The following is a 23,404-nucleotide window of genomic DNA, read 5'->3' as shown; positions in this document are numbered from 1 at the left end:
CTCCACTCTTAGCCAGGGAGAAAAGAGAGAAAGATCTCTTTGCTTGAGGCCCTGTGAACAGTTATATTTGATGACCTGTGAGCAGCTATATGTCCTGATCTCCCCAGAAACCTAGAAATCACTGGGGATAATTTGAGAATGGGAGACTCGCCCAGAGGCGGTTGGGACTCAGTCAGTGGGAGGAAGGTGCTCGTGTACAGCACAAGCTGCAGGTCTAGGTGATGGTACTCAGGGCCACATGCCTAGCAGGCAATGACAGCAGTCTAGCAGAGAGGCTGAACAGTGTGATGCAGCCACACACGTGCTCACTTAAAATGAACTTTGCCCGCAAGATCATCCAGGAGTGGGGCACCCCCTTGATGGATCTCTTTGCCACTTTTCTTTATGGGTATTATCCAATCCCTCTAATAAGGAAGACTCTGCTGAAACTCAAGAAGGGCCAGGGAAACCATGATCCTCATTGTCTTTTTGGCCGATTAAGATCTGGGTCCCTCTTCTTCTGGAATTGTCCTCTGAAGAACCTTGAAAATTGGAGTATTTTTTGACCCTCATCTCGCAGAACGAAGGGTCTCTTCTGCATCCCAACCATTCTATGCCCATGGATGTTGTGAATGTAGAATTTGCATTCCCTCAACTACCTGAGGGTATCTCCAAAATCCCACTGGCTTTCAGGAAATATTCCACTAACAAGTGCTATATTTTTTAAGTGCCAGTGTTTGCTGTCTGGTGTGAGGTTAGGGCCCTAGATCCTGTCTACACCTCTGAGAATGGTTTAAAAGCCAACTACTACTACTTAACATTTCTAGAGTGCTACAAGGGTTACGCAGCGCTGTACAGTTTAACAAAAAGGACAGTCCCTGCTCAAAGGAGCTTACAATCTAAACGACGAAATGTCAAGTTGGGGCAGTCTAGATTTCTTGAATAGAGGTATAGTGGTTAGGTGCTGAAGGCGACATTGAAAAGGTGGGCTTTGAGCAAGGATTTGAAGATGGGCAGGGAGGGGGCCTGGCGTATGGGCTCAGGGAGTTTATTCCAAGCATGGGGTGAGGCGAGGCAGAAAGGGCGGAGCCTAGAGTTGGTGGTGATGGAGAAGGGTACTGAAAGGAGGGATTTGTCAGTAAGGGTTCACCTCAGTTCAGTTAGTGCTTACTATCACCATGTAGAAGGCAAGCCCATCTCTATGCAGCCTCTAGTTATTCACTTTATGAGAGGTTTACTTATTTCATAATGGCATCTAGATTATATCCTAGAATAATAGTGTAAACCTGCATTGGTGCACCCAAATGTAGGTGTGCCTACTTATGCCAGGTCTGTAGTTGACATAAATGGGCGTGCTAAATGTGACAAGAAGCACACGCATCTTACAGAATCTTATGTATTATGTGCATCCATGCTTCATCTACATATACAATCTCTTACAGTTATGTGCTATGCCACTTCCGACTATGTTGTGGGACCTCGGTGTCTTTCTCACCTAGCTGATAAAAACTCCTTTTGAACCACTTGATTCATGTCATCTGAAGTACCTGACTTGAAAGGTCTTGTTTTGGGTGGTGGTCACTTTAGCTTGCATAGTCCTTGAGCTTCAGACCCTAGTAGCTGATCCACCCTACACAAAGTTCCATCATAACAGATTTCTGCACACATCCTAAGTTTCTTCCTAAGATGATGTTGGAATTCTATCTTAACCAGCCATCTTTTTTCCCAAAATCTTATGCCCATCCTGATGAAAGTGCACTGCACACTTTGAACTGAAAGCGAGCCTTGGCCTTCTACCTGGAGCAAACTAAAGCCCATAGACAGTCCATAAGATTTTTGCTTCCGTTGACCCAAACAGGATGGGATATAGGGAAAGGGAAATGGGACTTGATATACCGCCTTTCTGAGGTTTTTGCAACTACATTCAAAGCGGTTTACATATATTGAGGTACTTATTTTGTACCAGGAGCAATGGAGGGTTAAGTGACTTGCCCAGAGTCACAAAGAGCTGCAGTGGGAATCGAATTCAGTTCCCCAGGATCAAAGTCCACTGCACTAACCACTAGGCTACCTCCACGATATAGCAATCGTTAAATGCACTTTATCCAATTGACTAGCAGACTGCATCTCTAACACTTATGCCCAGGCTAGGCTGACTCCGAAGGGTTATGTCCCAGCTCACAATGTCAGAGCAATGGCAGCATCAATAGCCTGCTTGAGATCAACTTCCATTGAGGAGATTTATAGAGCTGCGATGTGATGTTAAGTCCACATATTCACATCTGATTACTGTCTTGTGCAGAATACCCAATACGATAGCCGGTTTGGTGAGACAGTTCTACAGAATTTGTTTGGAGTCTAGAATCCAACTCCACCCTCCGGGGCCTATTCTTTTCAGTTCCAGGCTGCACCTTCAAAACATGACTGTTTTTGTTTGTTAATATTATTGTTTCTTGTTGGCCTTGTTGTTCCAAGTCCCTGTTGTCTTTGGTTTGTTCTTTTTGAGGAGCCTGGTAGCTAGGAGTTACCATATGTGAAATGGCAATGTCCTGCCTGTCCATGGAGAAAGCAAAGTTACTCACTTGTAGCAGGTGTTCTCTGAGGTCAATAATACATACATTCTCACATATCCTCCCACCTCCCCATCGAGTTGCATTTTCTCTGTTTTTTTTAATCCAATTGTGGGTCCCACATGAATTGGGAGGGCAGGAGGGCACTCGCTCATGTGCAGTGGGAGGTCTGCCAAAGGCTTTTAGAAGCAACAGAACACTGGGTAACATCTGCACTGGGGCTCAGTCGATGACATCACCTACATGTGAGAATGAATGTCCTGCTGTCCTCAAGAGAGCACCTGTTACAGGTGAGTAACTTTGCTTTCTTCAGCTCACTGTGGCGTACACCCTCCTTGAAACTTTAATGTTCAAAATTCAGTACAGCTTCTGTCCAACATGGTTTGTAAGTTTCTCACTTGAGGCTAGATTTACTAAAGTTCGCTACCATGTTAACCTGTGCATGTTGTTAGTAAATTAATGTGGTAGCACACTTTAGTAAATCTAGTCCTTGGTTTGATACATTTTAAATGCAAGTAGGTTAATAACTAACTACTTTTAAAGATAACTTTTGTTGCTACTGTATTTTAAAAGATGTTGCTATTATGTCTTGGTGTTTTGGACACAAATGGCAATAATTAAACTCTGCAAGATGCTTGTGATATCTACAAGCTACATTTCAAAGAAAAACTCACAAAGAAAACCAACTTTTCCATGGTGAAAGTGTGTTATCCAGAGCACATATTTTAGCCACATAGATTGGGCATGGGGGTAATAAACCTCAATTTATGTAGCTAACATCCATTTAGGACTGTGGTCTAAGAAAATGTCCCCTAATGCTTTATAATGCAGAATAGTGATATCACCATGTCTTTTCTATTGCAATGTAAAAAAAAAAATAGCAAAATACCAAAAGACCTAATGTTAAATATACATGCATTCCTGTATTAATTTTAAAATAGTCTTCATTTTTTATTTTTACCGTAAAATCCTTCCCTGATGAAGGGTCGTTTTACTGCTGGAAAACACTGAAGACGGAGAAAAATACAAGATTGCCTTGAGAAATTACGGCAGATTACTTTGGTAAGAAGTCCAATTTTTGGCACTAGCGCTAAGATTTGATCTTTTGCTTCCAGAGTACCAACAATGCAAACTGAAAAAGCATGATGAGTTAGGCTGCACTGCAAATAGCAGACTTCTGATATTGTTCTTCACTTACTCACTGCTTGCCTATGTGATACGATACCAGGCTACCAGGGCACTGAGTTTACCCAGTTTAGCAGTTTAAATGTTTGATAAATGTTATGTATGTTTCAGAATATATTTTGCTTATCTGTGATCTAATTCTCTATTTTTTAACATTACCCTAGTATTTATAGGAAAGAAATGAAACTCTGCGTTATTTTTTGATTGCTGGCCCTATGGAGTAAATTAGTTGTCTGTGACTTTCTGGATTATGGTTGATACAGAACAAAAAACAGCAGCACATTTCTGAACTAGCAATATCCTGCACTGGTTCCTTACTGTGTATACTGCTGATACCTAATAATGTCTTGTTTTATATTTTTCAGCTAAAATAAGATACCATGGGGTATAGTTATCAGTGTGGGCTACCATTAAGATGTTATTTTAACACTAACTCATGCTACTTAGTGCAGGTCCCATAATAACTGGGGTTAACAGTAAAGTAAGACATCTCAATGGTAGCTTCTTTAATTATATTATGCCATACTTTGTATTGTTATTTGAATGTTTTTACTGCTGTAATTGTCTATTGCTCATATTTGATTTATTCTTATTGTATACCACCTTGAGTGGATTCCTTCAAAAAGGTAAATAAATCCTAATAAATAAATAAATTAGAGCAGTGATTCCCAAACCTGACCCTGGAGGCACCCCAGCCAGTCAGGTTTTCATTATATTCACAATGAATATTGAATATTCTTGAGATAGATTTGTATGCAGTAGAGACAGTGCATGCAAATCTCTCTCATGAATATTTTTTATTTATTTTATTTATTTACAGCATTTATATCCCACAATTTCCCACCCATGGGCAGGCCCAATGTGGCTTACAGCAGTCTACGTAAAAACAGAACATGTCAGGGGTCAAACAATTAATGTCCTAGAAGTATAATGGGAAAAAGGCAAAGCGAGGTAAAGTAAAAGAGAAAGAGCAGCGGTGAGTAATGTCACACCGGGGTACGACAGATCAGAAGGTAGAGATGCCTGGCAGGAGTGATGCATACGCTTTGCCAAATAGAAAGGTCTTGAGGTGCTTTTTGAAAGTAGCGTGATCAGTAGTAAGTTTCACCAGTTTAGGCAGTTCATTCCAGAGATCAGCGCTAGAGTAGGAGAAAGTTGATGCATAGGTGCTTTTGTATTTAAGTCCATTATATACTGGGTAATGGAGGTTTAAGTACGTTCGTGAGGATCTGTGGGAGTTCCTTGGTGGCAAGTTGATTAGGGTGTCCATGTATGCAGGGGCTTCACCATAGATGATTTTATGCACCAGAGCTCAAATTTTAAATGTGATATGGTCTTTGACAGGAAGCCAGTGCAGTTTCTCTCGCAGAGGCCTTGTACTTTCAAATCTAAATGCACCATAAATGAGCCTGGCAGCCGTATTCTGAGCTGTCTGTAGTTTTTTCAGAAGCACATCTTTGCACCCTGAGTAGATGCCATTGCAATAATCAAGTCGGCTAATGCCAGTGATTGCACTAAAGTGCGAAAGACGTCTCTAGGAAAATATGGTTTTATGCGTTTAAGTTTCCAAAGAGTGAAGAACATTCTTCTGACAGTAGAAGTCGTATGTTGCTCCAACGTTAAGTTTTGATCGACTATCACTCCTAGGATTTCCAGGGATTCAGAGATTGGGAGGGTAAGCTCAGGAGTAATTAAGGCTTGCGGTGCGTATTTGTTATAAGGGGAGGAAAGAATGAGGCAATGGGTTTTCTCAGTGTTGAGCTTGACCTGAAAGGAGTTGACCCAATCGAGCATGGTGTGTAATCCAAGTCATAGTTCCTCATGGATCTCGCTAAGGTCTGCTTTAAAAGGAATAGAGATAGTGATGTCATCAGCATAAATAAACGGGTTAAGACCAGGTTTGGATAGGGCAGTGGCCAGAGGGACCAGAATGATGTTGAAGAGAGTCGGCGAAAGTGGGGAGCCCTGTGGTACATCGCTGGCTGCCTTCCAGATAGGAGATAAGCTTGAGCTGGAGTGCACTTGATAGGTTCTTGATGTTATGAAACCTTTCAACCATGCTAGTATGTTTCCACTGGCGCCAAAGTAATTGAGTAACTGTAGTAAGATGCGATGGTTCACCATGTCAAAAGCGCTGGACATGTCAAATTGCAATAGTAGAATGCTCTTCCCGACTGCTATTTCCCGCTTAAAGTTGGTCAGGAGTGTGACAAGCACGGACTCAGTGCTATGAAGTGGATGGAATCCCGACTGCGAATCATGCAAAATGTTGAACTTGTCCAGGTACTCATTGAACTGCTTATTCACCATGCTCTCCATTAATTTCATGAAGAGCAGGATAGCAGCAATCGGCTGATAGTTGGTAAGATCGTCGTGTTTTTTCTTTGCATCCTTTGGAATCGGGGTGAGTAAGATATTTCCGTAATTCTCCTGGAACTTTCCACTGCCTAGCATATAGTTAATATGAACTGTTAAATTTGCAAGGAAGCAATTAGGAGCACATTGGAGCAAGTAAGTCAGGCAGATATCTAGTTTGCAAAACTTCCTGGAGAATCTGTGGAGCTCCTGCTTGACTGAATCCACGGAAAGTGGTTTGAAGTCTGAGAAAGAGCGGTCAGCTGGGTGTTCTACTGGACCCGGATCCAGGCCATTGATGAAATCACTTACGCTAGAATTTTTCAGAGGTAAGGAACTCTGTAATGTTTCAATTTTTTCCTTGAAATATTTGGCCAGGCTAGCAGCAGATGGGACATCTGTACTGGATGATGTGAGCGTAGTGGTATCTAATAATTTGTGAACAAAATGGAATAGTTTTTCGTGTCTTTGTAGTCCGGTCCAATCTTGGTTTTGTAGTAAAGTTTTCTAGCTCGCCTAAGTGCATATTTGTACATTCTCTGCGATTGCTTCCATGCAGTGAGATGATGAGTGTCCTGACACTTTCTCCATGCCCGTTCAAGTCTTCTGCTAATGGTTTTTAGTTTTTTAAGGTCATCGTTAAACCAAGGGGCAGCGGCGGCCCGCTTTCTGGTCCTTGCTCTGATGGGTGCTATGGCATCCAGTACTCTTCCACATCGGTCATCCCAGTGAGTATCCTGAAAACTTGACAGCTGGGGTGCCACCAGGGCCAGAATTAGAGTATTGCATTGCATTTGTCCATTATTACACATGGAGGGGGTAATATTTTAACAGGGACCCTTTAAAAATTTCCAAACAAATGCCCCTATTTTATATCTGTTTTATAAAGACAGCATAGCCCTATGTACTTTTCTAAAAAGTCTTCCAGAACTAATCTTGGTAGTACTCAAATGCATTTGCACAAATTTACACCTCCACCGAAATAGAAGCAACTCTTTGTGTGCTCTCTGTATGTACCTCGCAGCTCTGCCCACTCCCAGAGTATCTATCTATAGACTGCGTAAAAGTGCACAAGCATTCACCCACACAATTTAGAATAGCCATTTCCATGTGTAAAACATACTTTATGTGCTGAAAATATTTATTAAAAACTACCTTAATATTACACAGAATATGTTGTATTGGATTGTGTAAGCCTTTGCAGTATTAAAACTACCAAAAAATAAAATTTCTTTTGTTTTCATAGTCTGAATCATAAGATTCCTTTCTGTTCAGCATTTTTAAATACATGCTTGATTTAAAAAATATTGGAATTGTAATAGAGATCCTGCATGTATATGTGTGTGCATTATTGAATTTTATATTAAGAACATTAAGAGTAGCCATATTGGGTCAGAGCAGTGGTCAATCTAGCCTGTATCCTGTTTCCAGCAGTGGCCAATCCAGGTCACAAGTACCTGGCAGAAACACAAATAAGAGCAAAATTCCATGTTACCAACCTCGGGGCAAGCAGTGGCTCCCCCATGTCAGTCTCAATAGCAGACTATGGACTTTCCTTCAGGAACTTCTCCAAACCTTTTTTAAACCCAGATACGCTAACTACTGTTACTACTTTCTTTGGCAAATAGTTCCAGAGCTTAACTATTCATTGAGTGAAAAAATATTTCTTCCTTTTTGTTTTAAAAGTATTTACATGTAATTTCACAGAGTGTCCCCTAGTCTTTGTTCTTTTTGAAAGACTAAAAAATCGATTCACTTCTACTCGTTCTACACCACTCAGGATTTTGTAGACCTCAATCATATATCCCCTCTCTTTTCCAAGCTGAAGAGCCCTAATCTATTTAGCCTTTCCTCATATGAAAGGAGTTCTATCCCCTTTATTTGGTTTCTCTTTGAACCTTTTCTAATTCTGCTATATCCATCTACCACTGCATCATCTCATCTAATAAATCTACCAGTATAATTTCCATGCTATAACCAGGATGGTATCCAGATTGTGCAATAAGTAAACCCTGTCCTTCTTCCAAAACATCCCTCACCTGCACCACCACATATTATGCAATAACCTTGGTTACCTCTGAAAGTTTGGAAGTTGGCATAGAGCTAGCTGAATCGCCCTTCTTTAACATTGGTCTTATTGGTACTTGCTTCAGAACAACAGGCATTATTCCCTTTTCCACTGAAGCACGATTTCCTTTAAAAAAGTAATACCAGCATTCCGTAAGTCTTTCATCAACCATGCAGGATGGGAGTCCATCATGCTATTCACTTATGCAAAATATCCCAACTAACTCCTAATCTCAGCTTTATTGAGCAAATAGAAGTGAAAAAGGGTTGGAATTGCCAGCCTTACTCTTGTTCTCTACTTGCATAATCGGAGTTAAAGTGCAGTATATAAAATATGCATTACAAATCAAATATATTTGTTTCTTAGCTCCTAATAGTGTTTTGGTTTATATTATACTGTTTTTTCTAAAGGTGCAGTGCAGGTGTAAAACAGAAATTACAGGACATTGAGGATCAGTGGAGTAGGAAGCCTGAGTTAAACACCTGTGCCACCAAGCCAGATAGAGCAAATACCAATAATTGTGCAAATTAACTTAAATGGATAATATTCCTGAACAAATTTAGTTCTGGTTTTATTAACTTCTTTACTCTTTAGACTCTTTAGTTTATCTACATTGTCTTCAAATAAATATCTCTGAAGCCTTTCTTTTTCCAATTGCATAATGCTTGAAGACCAAAGAACTAATGGTTTTCTGTTTGTAACTTGTCTTATACCTCATTCTTACTGGTTTGTTCCATCTTGTTTGACTACTAATTCCATGATATAGTGAGTTCTTGGTGATCACTGCAACTCTTGGTACAGTGGGGGAAATAAGTATTTGATCCCTTGCTGATTTTGTAAGTTTGCCCACTGACAAAGACATGAGCAGCCCATAATTGAAGGGTAGGTTATTGGTAACAGTGAGAGATAGCACATCACAAATTAAATCCGGAAAATCACATTGTGGAAAGTATATGAATTTATTTGCATTCTGCAGAGGGAAATAAGTATTTAATCCCTCTGGCAAACAAGACCTAATACTTGGTGGCAAAACCCTTGTTGGCAAGCACAGCGGTCAGACGTCTTCTGTAGTTGATGATGAGGTTTGCACACATGTCAGGAGGAATTTTGGTCCACTCCTCTTTGCAGATCATCTCTAAATCATTAAGAGTTCTGGGCTGTCGCTTGGCAACTCGCAGCTTCAGCTCCCTCCATAAGTTTTCAATGGGATTAAGGTCTGGTGACTGGCTAGGCCACTCCATGACCCTAATGTGCTTCTTCCTGAGCCACTCCTTTGTTGCCTTGGCTGTATGTTTTGGGTCATTGTCGTGCTGGAAGACCCAGCCACGACCCATTTTTAAGGCCCTGGCGGAGGGAAGGAGGTTGTCACTCAGAATTGTACGGTACATGGCCCCATCCATTCTCCCATTGATGCGGTGAAGTAGTCCTGTGCCCTTAGCAGAGAAACACCCCCAAAACATAACATTTCCACCTCCATGCTTGACAGTGGGGACGGTGTTCTTTGGGTCATAGGCAGCATTTCTCTTCCTCCAAACACGGCGAGTTGAGTTCATGCCAAAGAGCTCAATTTTTGTCTCATCTGACCACAGCACCTTCTCCCAATCACTCTCGGCATCATCCAGGTGTTCACTGGCAAACTTCAGACGGGCCGTCACATGTGCCTTCCGGAGCAGGGGGACCTTGCGGGCACTGCAGGATTGCAATCCGTTATGTCGTAATGTGTTACCAATGGTTTTCGTGGTGACAGTGGTCCCAGCTGCCTTGAGATCATTGACAAGTTCCCCCCTTGTAGTTGTAGGCTGATTTCTAACCTTCCTCATGATCAAGGATACCCCACGAGGTGAGATTTTGCGTGGAGCCCCAGATCTTTGTCGATTGACAGTCATTTTGTACTTCTTCCATTTTCTTACTATGGCACCAACAGTTGTCTCCTTCTCGCCCAGCGTCTTACTGATGGTTTTGTAGCCCATTCCAGCCTTGTGCAGGTGTATGATCTTGTCCCTGACATCCTTAGACAGCTCCTTGCTCTTGGCCATTTTGTAGAGGTTAGAGTCTGACTGATTCACTGAGTCTGTGGACAGGTGTCTTTCATACAGGTGACCATTGCCGACAGCTGTCTGTCATGCAGGTAACGAGTTGATTTGGAGCATCTACCTGGTCTGTAGGGGCCAGATCTCTTACTGGTTGGTGGGGGATCAAATACTTATTTCCCTCTGCAGAATGCAAATAAATTCATATACTTTCCACAATGTGATTTTCCGGATTTAATTTGTGATGTGCTATCTCTCACTGTTACCAATAACCCTACCCTTCAATTATGGGCTGCTCATGTCTTTGTCAGTGGGCAAACTTACAAAATCAGCAAGGGATCAAATACTTATTTCCCCCACTGTATATGAAAACATTGCTTAGTACATTTGTGGGCTGGACCCCATTTGGAATATAATTGGCCTTGTTCACGAGTTTTAAGTACCTTTTCTGTGTTTTATTCTCAGCGCTATAGGTCAGTATGATAAGGCCATTCAAGCTTGCACATCAACTTCTTTAACCAACTTTGATGATATCACAGCACTTTCACTGGCTTACTTCAAAAAGGGTCTTCTACCAGAGAGCTTCAAAGGTAAGAGATTAGTTTATGTAAAGAATGGGAAGGGTTTAAAGATAGTATCATATTGCAGTTTGGTTTAGATGTTTTTTTTTTATTCTTTTCAACCAAAAGGAAGCTGGAAACAATTATGCAAAAGGGGTTGAGAATGTCTGTCTGGGGGCAAAGTATTCTCTGAAAATGTAAGGAATGGAATGAAACTTGTCACATGGGAGAGGGGGACAGACAAGGTCACATTGAGTTTGGAAATGGACCAGAGAAATAAGCCCCCCCCCCCCCCCCCAAAAAAAAAAAAAAAAAAAAAAACCAAACAAACAAAAAAACAAATGTCCCAGTACAATTCTTTGGGAAAAAGATTCCCAGCTTCTGAAACATAGAAACTTATATACAGTTGTCACAAAACGCCTAACCATCTGCCTGAGGTTACCACGCGGTCACTTAGAGGGTCTATTTCCAGCACAGCTCAGATCCGCCTGCACCTGCCGCTTGTGCTGTACACTAGCACCTTCCTCCCACTGGCTGGGTCCCAACCGCCTCTGGGAGAGTCTCCCGCTCTTAAATTATCCCCAGTGATCTCTAGGTTACTGGAGCCATGCTCCCAGTGGTCCCACAGTTCCCAGAAAACACTCACAGAGCCACCAGGATTCTTTATCAGTCCAGACAGGCAGAGGCAACAAACTAAATTGTTTATTGTCTTAAAACTTGGAACAATGAACAAAATATGTGCAATCAACAAACAATAACATGTAACTGAAAAATGGATCAATTATAACACTAAACATTTGTTTACCTTCTAAGAAGTACCTGGGGAGATCAGGACATATAACTGTTCACCGAGCCTCAGCAAAGAGATCTGTCTCTCTCTTCTCCCTGGCTAAGACTGGAGCAAAAGCCAGTACTCTCCAAATAAAAATGAGCTCTTGGGTCAATTAGAGCCCAGAACAAGAACATTTACAAAATATACTGCTTCTTGCTTCCTTTTTGTGTGCTAAAACTAAAGAAAAGAACATTCATTTCTCTGTAACAGCTTTACAACAAAGAAAAACCACCTGCTGACCAAAGAGGAGAAATACACTTCAGGACATAATTAATGCAGGAAAATATCCAATACATTTTATTCACAACAGTTAAACATAGCAGGTGAGGAATGCCTCCTTTCAAACTACCTCTTCCTGTTCTCTACTCTCCAAACTCCCACTTCACCTTGAAAAGCTACCCCCTGCCACTGCCCCACCATTATGCAAATCTGACTCCATACCAAAAACTATTCCCCAATAATTGCCTTACCATACTGCAAGCTGACACCACCCCCAAACCCTATGCTGCCCAGCAAACTGCTCCCATATCTAAAAATTACTCTCCGCAAGCTATCCCCATACCCCAAACTACTCCACCACCCCCTGCTACTTCCCTCCCCCCTATAGAGTGTTATATTCTAGTCTTTTTACCACCACTCCAAAATTATTATGTACCAGCCACTCACAATTTAGAGTGATAAAAGACTAAGGCCACCTATGAGAAAAGCAAAATTTTATTACTTACCAAAGTACAGATACAATCAATAGTTTATCATGGGAGGACAGCACTGCTACACATAGGTGTTATCTGTAACCGTCTCTCCAAAGATATGCTCTAGTTCAGCTGCTTATGTACCTTTCTTTTAAACAATGCTTCACATAGGTTTAGCAAGTTATGTTCCTCAATTCTTTCTTTCAACACCATCTGTTTCCCCTCAGTTGCTAAACCACATTTTTTTGTGTATTGATAATTGCTCCTTTCTCATGCCTGCTTGCACATAGGAATGTCTTATCAGATCATGAGTTTCTGGTTCACATGCTTATCAGTTTTTGCCCTTTGGCCCTGTTCCATGGTGCATAACCTATGCTCATTATTTACATCTCCCCCCTTGAAGGCCTTCGAAAGTAAGGGCTTCATTTGAACCTTTGCTGTAGTCCCATCCATTCCAGACGGGAGCAATAAGTTCCTTTTCAGATGCATGTTAAGCTTAGGGAGATTGTGGGTTTGATTCACAATGTCAACTCCTTTTTACAGGTAGCGGGCTATAGGTAACAAGAAAAGGTGGTTATAGTGAGATGTAAGTTGCCCCGCTTCAACCTTCCCCGGGCCTTATGTTACTTACAATGCTTTACCATCTAAATGATCCTAGAGGAAGATAATGATGCGGAACAAAGGGATGTCCCAAAGATATTAAACATTATTTTCAACATTCGCAATCTCTGCATTAATGCATAATCTTTCATACAGTACATATGCATGTCCTATAGGTTCTCTTTTACTTAAAGTAGTTTCAATTAACTGTTGCACCAGTTGGGGGTGGCCATCGACAAATGCACAATTTGTAATTGGCTAGCAGATTTCATTTCCTTCACTTATGCCCAGGCTGGGCTGACTCTAGAGGGTCATGTCAAGGCTCATGTCAGAGCTATGGCTACCAATTGAGGTCAGCCTCCATAGAGGAGATTTGCAAAGCTGTGACATGGTCATCTGTCCACACATTCACATCTCCTTACTGCCTTGAGCAGGAACCTGACATGTTAGCTGGTTCGTGCAGGCAGTCCTGAAGAATTTGTTCGGTGTCTAGAATCCCAACTCCAGTTGACCAGTTTTCTTCAGTTCCAGGCTGCAGCTTCACAACTAGTATGCAAATAGTTTTAGGTTAATTGACTTTGAGGCCTCGACGTTTTGAGTCCCTTATTATCCTAGCATTCTTTTCAGTGAGCCTAGTAGCTAGGGATTCCCAGCTCTGAGAATACAACTGGCCTGTTTGTCATTGGAAAAAAAACAAAGTTACTTGCCTGTAGCAGGTGTTCTCCAGCATCAGTACGCCGAGTATTCTCACATACCTTCCCACCTCCTCTTGGAGTTGTATTCTTTAGCTATTTTACAAGACTGAGAGACTTGCGTGTTGGGTGGGAAGGCACCAGCACATGTGCGGTGGAACACTGCTATAAAATTCTAATCTTGCTAGTGAGTGTCCGTACCAGGCTCCGTCAGATGACGTCACCAGCTGTGAGAATACTTGGCCTGCTGTCCTCTGAGAACACCTTTTGTAGGTGAGTAACTTCACTTTATGTGATGACAACAGCTTAATGGACTCATGTCATACCCCTTTATTAGAGTTCTCTTTTCTTTGGCTTTGCCAGTTGATAAACTAAATGAATGTTTTGAGCACAGGCATTTTAACTTCTCTAGAAAGCTATGAATGTACCTCTGACAATGTATCTGTCTATCTGACTCCATAGAACTGCTGTCATCAGATAACAGACATCGTAGGTATTTCACTTTGCTCCATCCTGTCTCCTCTGACTCAGCTTCATGTTTGACTGCAGAGAGAGTGCTCCGGGGCAAACTGAAGCAGCTCTATAGATTGACGTGAAGAACCTGTGGGCTGACTGAGGGAGGAGAGGGGAGAGAGAAGGAGCAGTTTTGGACCCTGGAGGTAGAAGTGAAGGAGAGAGAGGTGCTGGCCCAGGATTGTGTTGCCGACGGGATTGGGGGGTGCTGAATTTTGTCAGCCTAATAGATAAGACAATCCTGTTTTTTCAAAGGGATTTTTAAGTCAAAATTTCTCAACTTGTAGTTAAGTATATACAGTAAACAATGGCACTCAGTCTAGAGAATGAATACACCTGATCACTGGTCCCAAGCTCGAAATCCTTCTTACTATTGACAGGTTCAGGTTTTATTCAGTATACCACAAATACAGTGCAAGAATCAGCACCAAATGCTACACTGTAAATGGCGCGCCGAGTTAGGTGCCATTTGTAGAAAATTGCGTACCATTGTGATCCATGCTGAACTTTTAGGCATGAGGATTTACACCAACTAAAACCTGCCTCCTACACAAATTAGGTACGGTTCCCATGAATTCTATAATAATGCATGTCTCTTTAGTGAATGCCCCTGACCCACCCATTCTCCTCCCGTAGCTATGCCCCCTTTTCAGTTAAATGCTAAAAGATTTATGCGCACATCTTTATAGCGATTTGCACAACTAAATCCAAATTGTTGCCAGTTAGCGCCAATAATTGATGGCGCCCAATTATTGGCGCTGATTGGCTCATTATACAATTAAATTGTGTGTGGAATTTTTATTTACGTCCAAATTTCCATGCACAGTTTTGAGCGCCAGAGATAGAATGGGAAAACAGCCTTAGTAAATCAGGCTGTAAAAGAACTATTGTAGACCTGAGAAAAATTCCCCCTCCCTTCAAGATCCCCAACTTATCTTCTGGCTTCTAAGTTCTTGGGCTGGCTACAAAATCAAAATAAAATTTACAATGGTTTGTTCCTGAATTTTGTATTTGTGCCAAATTAAATTATCAGAAAATAGTCTGTCAATCCAAAAGAAGACTCTTCTCAGAGTTCAAAAGTCCAGACATAAAATACAATACATACATGGAGGCTTAACATGGTATTTACTGTACTAAAATAAAATATTAAGCAGAGGTGCCCCCAATCATTTATTTTGCACAATTTTGAAATACTGGAAATTCATTTGACTCTATAAATATGTTGCAATACAAAACATTGTACTTGGCAAAGGGTTCACAGATAATCCTGCAGGGCTTTTCTTAGTCCTTATATCTGGTCCTATATATTTTCAGTGCTTTCATTCAGTGTCTGTCATTCTTTTGTCTCCAGCTTTTTATAAAGTGACTTCATTTGCGACACAATATAACTAAAGACCGTAATGGACATTACCTGACTCTTCCTCCCCCTCTAAGTTCCCCCCAATTGTACCTACCATACTTGTACCTTATCTACCATAATATCACCTTGTATTCATACCTTGTATTTGTTCAGACCGCTGATAACGGTAATATGTAAGCCACATTGAGCCTGCAAAAAGGTGGGAAAATGTGGGATACAAATGTAATAAATAAATTTCTTTGAAACTGAGATAGTCACTGTCTTGATCCTGTTCCATTTGTGTTTCAGGGGGCCTGTATGTTAATAGTAATGCCCCTATTAATTGCACATCGATGTGATCATTTGCTAATGCCCGTCTTCTAAATTCAACTAAAAATATAGTACAGTATTTGTGTGTGCATTAGCATTATGTCAAATTTCTCAACCTTATTAACATACATGCAAATTACCTAAAATGAAAAATAAATATAGGAAATGGCTAATAGGTTAACACTGCAGATGCTTTCTAATATTGGTATCTATAGGGTTTAACACAGCCCTCCTAACACTGCAAAGTTAACCGCAGCTCAAGATATAAAAATACATGTAAAGAAAATGAAGCACATTATTTTAATTCATATTGAAATCCATATGACCCTGAATTGAACAAACATGATAATTTGGATTGGATTTATTGATGTTTATATACCGCTTTGTACTAAAGTGTTAAATTGGTTTACTGAAAAACAATCAGCTACTTAAAAGTACAATGTGATATACTGTAACACACAATTTCCAAAAATACAATTCCAAAAGTAAAAACACTAATTAAAACATTGCTGAAATAGCCAAGTTTTTAAAAGTTTATGAAAACTAAGATGGAGCAGTATGAAGTTCATCTGGTAAAGAATTCCAGAGTGATGGTCCAACATACAAAAACACTCTTTCCCTCATTAACCAGAGCTTTATCACATTAAGACCTGGAAACTAGAGTGAGGTGTTTGGTTTTTTTTTAATGAATCTAATATCTTTCTGAGGAGTGTATCTTATTAATTTGTCTTAAAGGTAGACGGGGAGTCCAAAACAGAAAGATGTGTACACTAAAAAATAATTGTAGTGGCCGCTGATAACCAATGTAATTGATACAGAACATAAATAATATTATTGTACTTTTTGCTTTTAGTTATTATCCTGGCTATGTTTTTCACTAATTGTAATTGTCATAGGTTGGTTTTATTCAGTCCATTGAAAAAACAAAAATTACAATAATCCAGCCCACAGTTAATCAGATCTTGCACTATTTTCACTGAATTACATTTGGATAGAATGGGTTTCCAATTAGCACATCATCCAAAGATGTAAGACACAAGATTTTACAATGTTTCCAATCTGTAAGCTAAATGTCAATATGCTGTCACAGCAAAAACAGCTAATTCATATGACAATGAAAGAGGTATACCACATCAGGTGACATGCATAGGACATGCTGTTTATGAGAAATTCACATTGGAGATGATTAATTGGTGTTCAGAAATAAAATCATGCTTTCACATCCAGTCTGTCATAATCTGTAGTGTGTTGTTAAGACTGAAATTGGCTGTTTCTTGATCATCTTTCATGAAAATGACAAGCTTGGATATCGTCAGCAAGAAAAAGAAAAAAAAATCAATTTCCCAGCTGCCTAATAATTTAGCTAGGTGAGCCAAATACAAATTAAAGAGTGTTGGTGAGAGAAGTGATACTTGAACTCCTCATACCAATTCCCTTTTAGATGAAATTTCTTGATTCCAACAGACTGAATGTGTGTGATTGGAAAAATGAGAACCAAATCGTTTCAATATCTCTGTTTCAGAATGCCTCAGACCTTTTTATTTTATTCTTAACAGCATATGAGAAGGCCCTATCTGCCTGTGACTCTGAGCAAGACAAAGCTCACATCTTGACTGCTCTTGCAATAGTGGAGTACAAACGAAATAGAGTGGATGCTGCAAAGACTTTATTGTTTAAATGGTATGTGACTGAGATAATTCTGTACTAATTGGCTGACATTTATCGTATTTCTGTTATATGATCTACTGTGCTGTTTTAGTGTGTATATTTATTTCTCCAAAGAAGAAACAGAGTCACCAATTTAACACATTACCAGTAGTTTGGGGGGATGTTAGAAGAATTTAGGGTACAAAATAAAGTTAGGAAGTTTGAGATTCTTGTCCTACAGAGTGAGGAGAGAGAGAGAGAGAGGTTAAATAAGCAGAGAAGACCCTGAACTGAACAGCAATGCTGAAATATTTGGTGGTGCAACTGTCTTCTGAGCAGGGTCACCTATATAAACTAAAGTGTACGTCCTTTCTGGCTGTCTAAAGGAAAATACTAGGCAATGGAGAAGCACTTGTATGAACAAACTGAGAAGGGTCAATACGGTATGTATGAACCAGCTTCCTAGACATTTTTTGTTTTGTGTACAGTGCTTCCGCTGGCATTGCCTGTGTCCTTTTTTTTTCACCTTATTAAGTAAGATAGTGAATGGTTTTATTTTGAATAATAAGTGAAGGAGGAGAGGGGAGACTGCTTAACTTTTTATGAATATTTGGCTGCCACCTTTATCATATTGGCTCAGTAGCATTGCCTATCTAGATAGAATCAGAAATGGATGAACTGAATAGAGTGGATTTGAAAGTATCCCTGGAGCCTTGAGGCATGAAAAGTCCGTTTGGGACTGCAGTTGTAACTGGGAAATGGTGGCAGAATTATAAGAAATGGAATGGGGGGGGGGGGGGGGTTGTTTTTTCCCCCTAGGCTGGAAGACATGTGGAGTTAAGAACTGAAAGCAGAAGCCTTTATCCTTTCTCTAAAATTGTTCAAAGTGGAGCATTTTGTCCATGGAGAAATTTAGGGAGATATTTGGGGCATTTGATTTCCTGTTATATGTTTTTTTTTTAGTAGGAATAACAAATGGGGAAAGTATGAGGACCATGACTCATGGAATTCTTTTCAGCTCCCCTGCTCGTGTGTGTTTTAAATATCTGTAATGTGACTACTATTTGGGTTTCTGTCAGGTACTTGTGACCTGAATTGGCCACTGTTGGAAGCAGGATACTGGGCTAGATGGACCACTGCTCTGACTCAGTTTGGCTGTTCGTATGTGTTTATTGTCTGTCTGCCTTTCAGTTAAAGGAGAAAGAAATTCCATGGATTGGTTCCCAAATATTCTGTTGAAGCTCTATGTGATAATATATCAAACCATTAAAAAGACACGGTCAACAGAATTTACAGTTTCCTCACAGGATGCCACTGTCCCACAGGAACTGGTATTGCCATGCTTCACTACCACTAGTTGTCGGTACACACAGTAACTAGCAGCACACTACACGATTCTGTCACTAGGTGTTACCATACAACAAAGAAAATGAAATATATATGTGAATCATTAAGATCCAGGCCAAAGTAGGGATGTGGCAGCAGCGTGGGGAAAGGGGGCTTGGGGATCTATTGTGGAAGAAGCATGTGGAGTATGCCTCATGGAATTATTTCCAATTCCTGTGTGTATGCATGTATATGCATGTGTACATCTGTATGGGTGTGTCTGTGACCATGAGAGTAGAAAACAAGGGACAGGCTTTTTAAAAGGAGTGATTCCTTAATTGCTATGATTTGGTGTTTCGTTGTTTCTATGTTGTAGAAAATAGAACAGCTTCTACCCTAGAAGTGCATTGTGCCATTTGATTGAAGGGGGAGGTACTTTTATTTCTTTGGAATCTTCGGTCTGATCTGCCCCATTTTTGAATGCTGTCTTTACACTAGCTTTTCCCCCATCCAAAAATATGGTTCCTTGCTGTTAAATTTTCTGAGAGCTTTTTTTGTCTTTTTGTCGCTAGACAGACAGACATTCTCAACCCCTCATGTGTAACTTCTTTCCAATATTCTTTTGGGTTGGAAAGAATAAAATAAAATGTCCACTGCTACTTCAGATCTAGAAAAGGTGATACTTACTTCTAGTTGGCAAATCGGTTTGCTGAATAGTATTTAAATCCTTCAGTCTGTGGTCAGGGTTATAGCCTAGTGGAAAAAATTGTGATGGGCATAGAATAAGGGTGCTTGGGAGAGGATAGTGAATAGTGTGTAGGCAAGTTTGAAATCTGCCAATATTCCTGACCAACAATATCATATTCTGTTGGGAGCACTTTTACCCATCTAGGTAAAGATAGTGATGGGTAAAGATAGTGTGAGGTTATGTTGCAAGGAGAATGTGGGCACTGGGGACATTCAACAGACTGGAGTCAGTGTGTTGATTAGCACTGCTAGCTGATTCCCCCCCCCCCCCCCCCCCTATTTTTATTTTTGTGTTTGTGCTAATTGTTTAAGGAAAGAGAGGGAAGAATAATCCTTGTATTATAAATCAGCTTTGGGTGGGAAAAGCAGATGAAAATGTGCTTTTAGGCCCTTGGCTTACAAATTGGCCCTCATATACACACCTAAAGGAGGAATCTCAAAGCAGGGATAATCCAACTATTTAGACAATGCCCAAGTTTTGAAATAAGCTAATCATTATGAGGGCCACTTTGCAAGCCATGGGCCTACCAGCAAATTTTCATCTGCTTTTCCCACCCATAGCTGATTTATAATATAAGGATTATATATATACTCACACTCAGTATTCAAAAGACTTTATCTAGATAACAGCCCCAACTATCAGAATAAGTGCTGCTGACTGGGATATTTAGAAGCAACACCTTTGCACTGTGGAACAATTCTATAAGTGGGTTATGTTATGTAAGTGCTCCTGTACTGTATAGTGAGAGCCTAATAGCATCTGGGCAGCCAGATTCTGTTACACAGTGCCAGTAACCCGGCATTGGTATGCCTAATATCTATATGGTCACAGTTACATCAGCCATAGACCCAGGATAACTGTGTGCATGTAAATGGAGCATTCTGTAAGTTACATGTAGAAGTGGGAGACCTGTCCATGCTCCTCCCAAGTGAACATCGCTCTTGCACTTCTCAACTAAGTTACTGGGTCACACCTAGCCAGTCAGGTTTTCAGGATAACCACAATGAATATTCAAGAGATCGATTTACTTACAGTGGAGGTAGCGCATGTAAATTTATCTCAATCATATTCATTGTGGATCTCCTGAAAACCTGAGTGGCTGAGTGTGTCCCAAGGACTGGGTTGAGAATCCCTGCTCCAGACCAAATTCCAACCAGTTTCAAACTGTGTCAAAAGCCTGACTTGTGTCAGGAGTTGTTACTACTTCATATCAAACAGGACATCGGTTACAAAAATGAATGATGCCTAGCCTAGGAGGATAAATAGAGGAGTGGCCTAGTGGTTAGGGTGGTGGACTTTGGTCCTGCGAAACTGAGGAACTGAGTTCAATTCCCACTTCAGGCACAGGCAGCTCCTTGTGACTCTGGGCAAGTCACTTAATCATGTAAGCCGCATTGAGCCTGCCATGAGTTGGAAAGCGCGGGGTACAAATGTAACAAAAATAAAATAGAAGAAAGAAGGATAATGAAACAAACAAAAAACTGATAAAAGAAAAAAAAAAGAACATCCCCTTTAGTGAAAAAAGGCCATATTCCAAGATGCCATAAAATTATATAAAGGTCACCATCGGGTTGTGCTCAGTGTCAACCAAAACCGTCATGTACCAAAGAGCTCAAAAACATGCAAAATGGTACCTCCAAAAGTGTTTACAACAGGTGTAGTGTCAGTAAACAAGTAAAAGGAATGTCTAAAAGCTATATTAGATAAAAGTGTATTAGCACACCAGCTTTAAAGTGGTCTTCGGATGTCTAAATATTTATTAAGCACATCCCAATGGATAGTGACCCTTGTATAATTTTTATGGGATCTTGAACTGTTCTTTGTTTTTGTTTTTTTAATTTTATATTTTGTCTATATATTTTTTTTTCTTTCATTAACCTTCTTGAAACTGATTGGAATTTGGTCTGGAGACTTATGCTTTTGTTGGTTGTTTTTAATGTGTATGTTGTAGTTGCACAATAAATTTGTATATATCCTACTAGATTTTACTTTGCTCTTTTATTGGTTACTGCTGATTGCAGAGCAATGCAATGATAAAAGAAAACAATTGTTCTAGGAATGGGAGTGCAGAAAGAAAGGTGAGGGATATTAACAAACTGAGCAGAAATGGTTTGGAGGTAGACAGAAAATGATGAAGGTTGACTGGGAGAGGTGGCTGAAGGCTGATACTGGCTGGAATGAGATTGGGAAGAGAGTGTGCGGGATTAGAGGAGCTTGAATGTGATGGGGGACATGAGCTGGGGGAGTTCACTACTGACATATGTCACATTTGAGTCTACCTGAGCATCTAGACCAGGGGTGGGCAACCTTGGTCCTCAGGATTTCCCCAATGAGTATGCATAGATCTATTTGTATGCACTGCCTCCATTGTGACCCTCGAGTTCTGACATTGCCCTCCCCTGATCTAGACTACATCATTGTATGGGGCATCCTCCTGTCCCATTGCCTAATGTGCCCACCATTTAGTATTTTTGCCAAAATGAACCCAGCTGAGAAAAGCAGTGAAGATCACCATAGTCGAAAGAGTAAGGTCCATGTGGGGTTTGTGTGTTTGCTTTGCATTTTCCTGCCCAAGATTTTATACATTCTCAAGGTTGCATGTATAGACTGACAATACCAGGCCCTTCACTGAGTCTTCCATGTTTCATCCTTTCACTGAGCAATTAATTCTGTTACCTGGAGATTTTGTATCTTGTTATTTTTTTGCAGTTCAATTTTAAAGGAACCCAGTATTGAAAGTCTGCAGGCTCTTTGCACTCTGGGGCTGGCTATTCGTGATGCTACCCTCTCAACTGCAGCACTAAATGAACTACTGAAACATGATGAGAGAAAAGACCAAGTTTATGAAAGATGCCTGATCACTGCTGCCATTTTTGCACTGCAGGGCAGGAATGTGGCAGTGCAACGTCAGGCTTCCAAAGCCATCCACAGGTATTTATTTTATTTGGATTTTGCTCACACTTTCTTACTGGTAGCTCATATTCAGACACAATAGCTATGTTCCTGTTGTCCCCAGAAGGCTTACAGCAGTATCCTAGGAGAACCTCAGCCAGTCAGGCTTTCAAGATATCTACAACTGAATGGTTATTGTTAGAGTTTATTGAACTTGCTTAACCACTCTAGTCAGAGCAGAACGGTGTACAAAAGCTAATACCATATGGAAAAAGGAAAAGAACTACAAATGATGATAGGAAAGAGTAAGTATCACACAAAGAAAGAAAAGAGGTATTAGAGCAGTCAAAAACAGAGGTGTTTTGAACTGACTGGACGGCAGCAGCCTCTAGTCAATACTCATCTCCAAAGGCTTGTCTGAAAAGCCAAGCTTTCAGGTTGGCCTTAAAGCTCCTGAGATACAGATCACTATGTAGGGCAAGGGACAGAGAGTTCCAAATGTGAGGAGTCTTAAATGTGTTTATGTAATGGTCATGCGCTAATTTCCTAATTAGCGCATGGCTCTTACTGCCATCAGTTCTGAAACTGAACATGTCCAAGACCGAGCTCATCGTCTTCCCACCAAAACCCATGTCTCCTCTTCCTCCACTTTCTATCTCAGTTGATAACACCCTCATCCTCCCCATCTCATCTGCCCGCAACCTCGGAGTCATCTTTGACTCCTCTCTCTCCTTCTCTGCGCATATCCAGCAGATAGCCAAGCCCTGCCGCTTCTTCCTCTTTAACATCAGCAAAATTCGCCCTTTCCTCTCTGAACACACCACCCGAACTCTCGTCCACGCTCTCATTACCTCTCACCTTGACTACTGCAACTTACTCCTCACCGGCCTCCCACTTAGCCATCTATCCCCCCTTCAATCTGTTCAGAACTCTGCTGCACGTTTCATATTCCGCCAGAACCGATATACTCATATCACCCCTCTCCTCAGGTCACTTCACTGGCTTCCAATCAGATACCGCATTCAATTCAAGCTTCTCCTTCTTAC

General features: G+C 40.7%; 1 protein-coding gene across 3 annotated transcripts in view; it reads left to right on the top strand.

The window, feature by feature from the left end:
• Positions 1 to 23,404, top strand: part of TTC37 (tetratricopeptide repeat domain 37) — a 234,110-nt gene that overhangs the window by 139,382 nt on the left and 71,324 nt on the right. For all 3 annotated transcript variants that reach the window (XM_030193398.1, XM_030193400.1, XM_030193399.1), the window contains exons 28-31: positions 3,534 to 3,611; positions 10,653 to 10,777; positions 17,302 to 17,425; positions 22,176 to 22,397. In XM_030193398.1, the coding sequence (XP_030049258.1) occupies positions 3,534 to 3,611; positions 10,653 to 10,777; positions 17,302 to 17,425; positions 22,176 to 22,397 (549 nt within the window). The remainder of the gene's footprint in view (positions 1 to 3,533; positions 3,612 to 10,652; positions 10,778 to 17,301; positions 17,426 to 22,175; positions 22,398 to 23,404) is intronic.

Source organism: Microcaecilia unicolor, chromosome 2, assembly GCF_901765095.1.
Source record: "Microcaecilia unicolor chromosome 2, aMicUni1.1, whole genome shotgun sequence".
NCBI classification, from domain to species: Eukaryota; Metazoa; Chordata; class Amphibia; order Gymnophiona; family Siphonopidae; genus Microcaecilia; species Microcaecilia unicolor.
The sequence above is the reverse complement of the archived record's forward strand: the minus strand, read 5'-3'. Positions and strand labels throughout refer to the sequence as shown.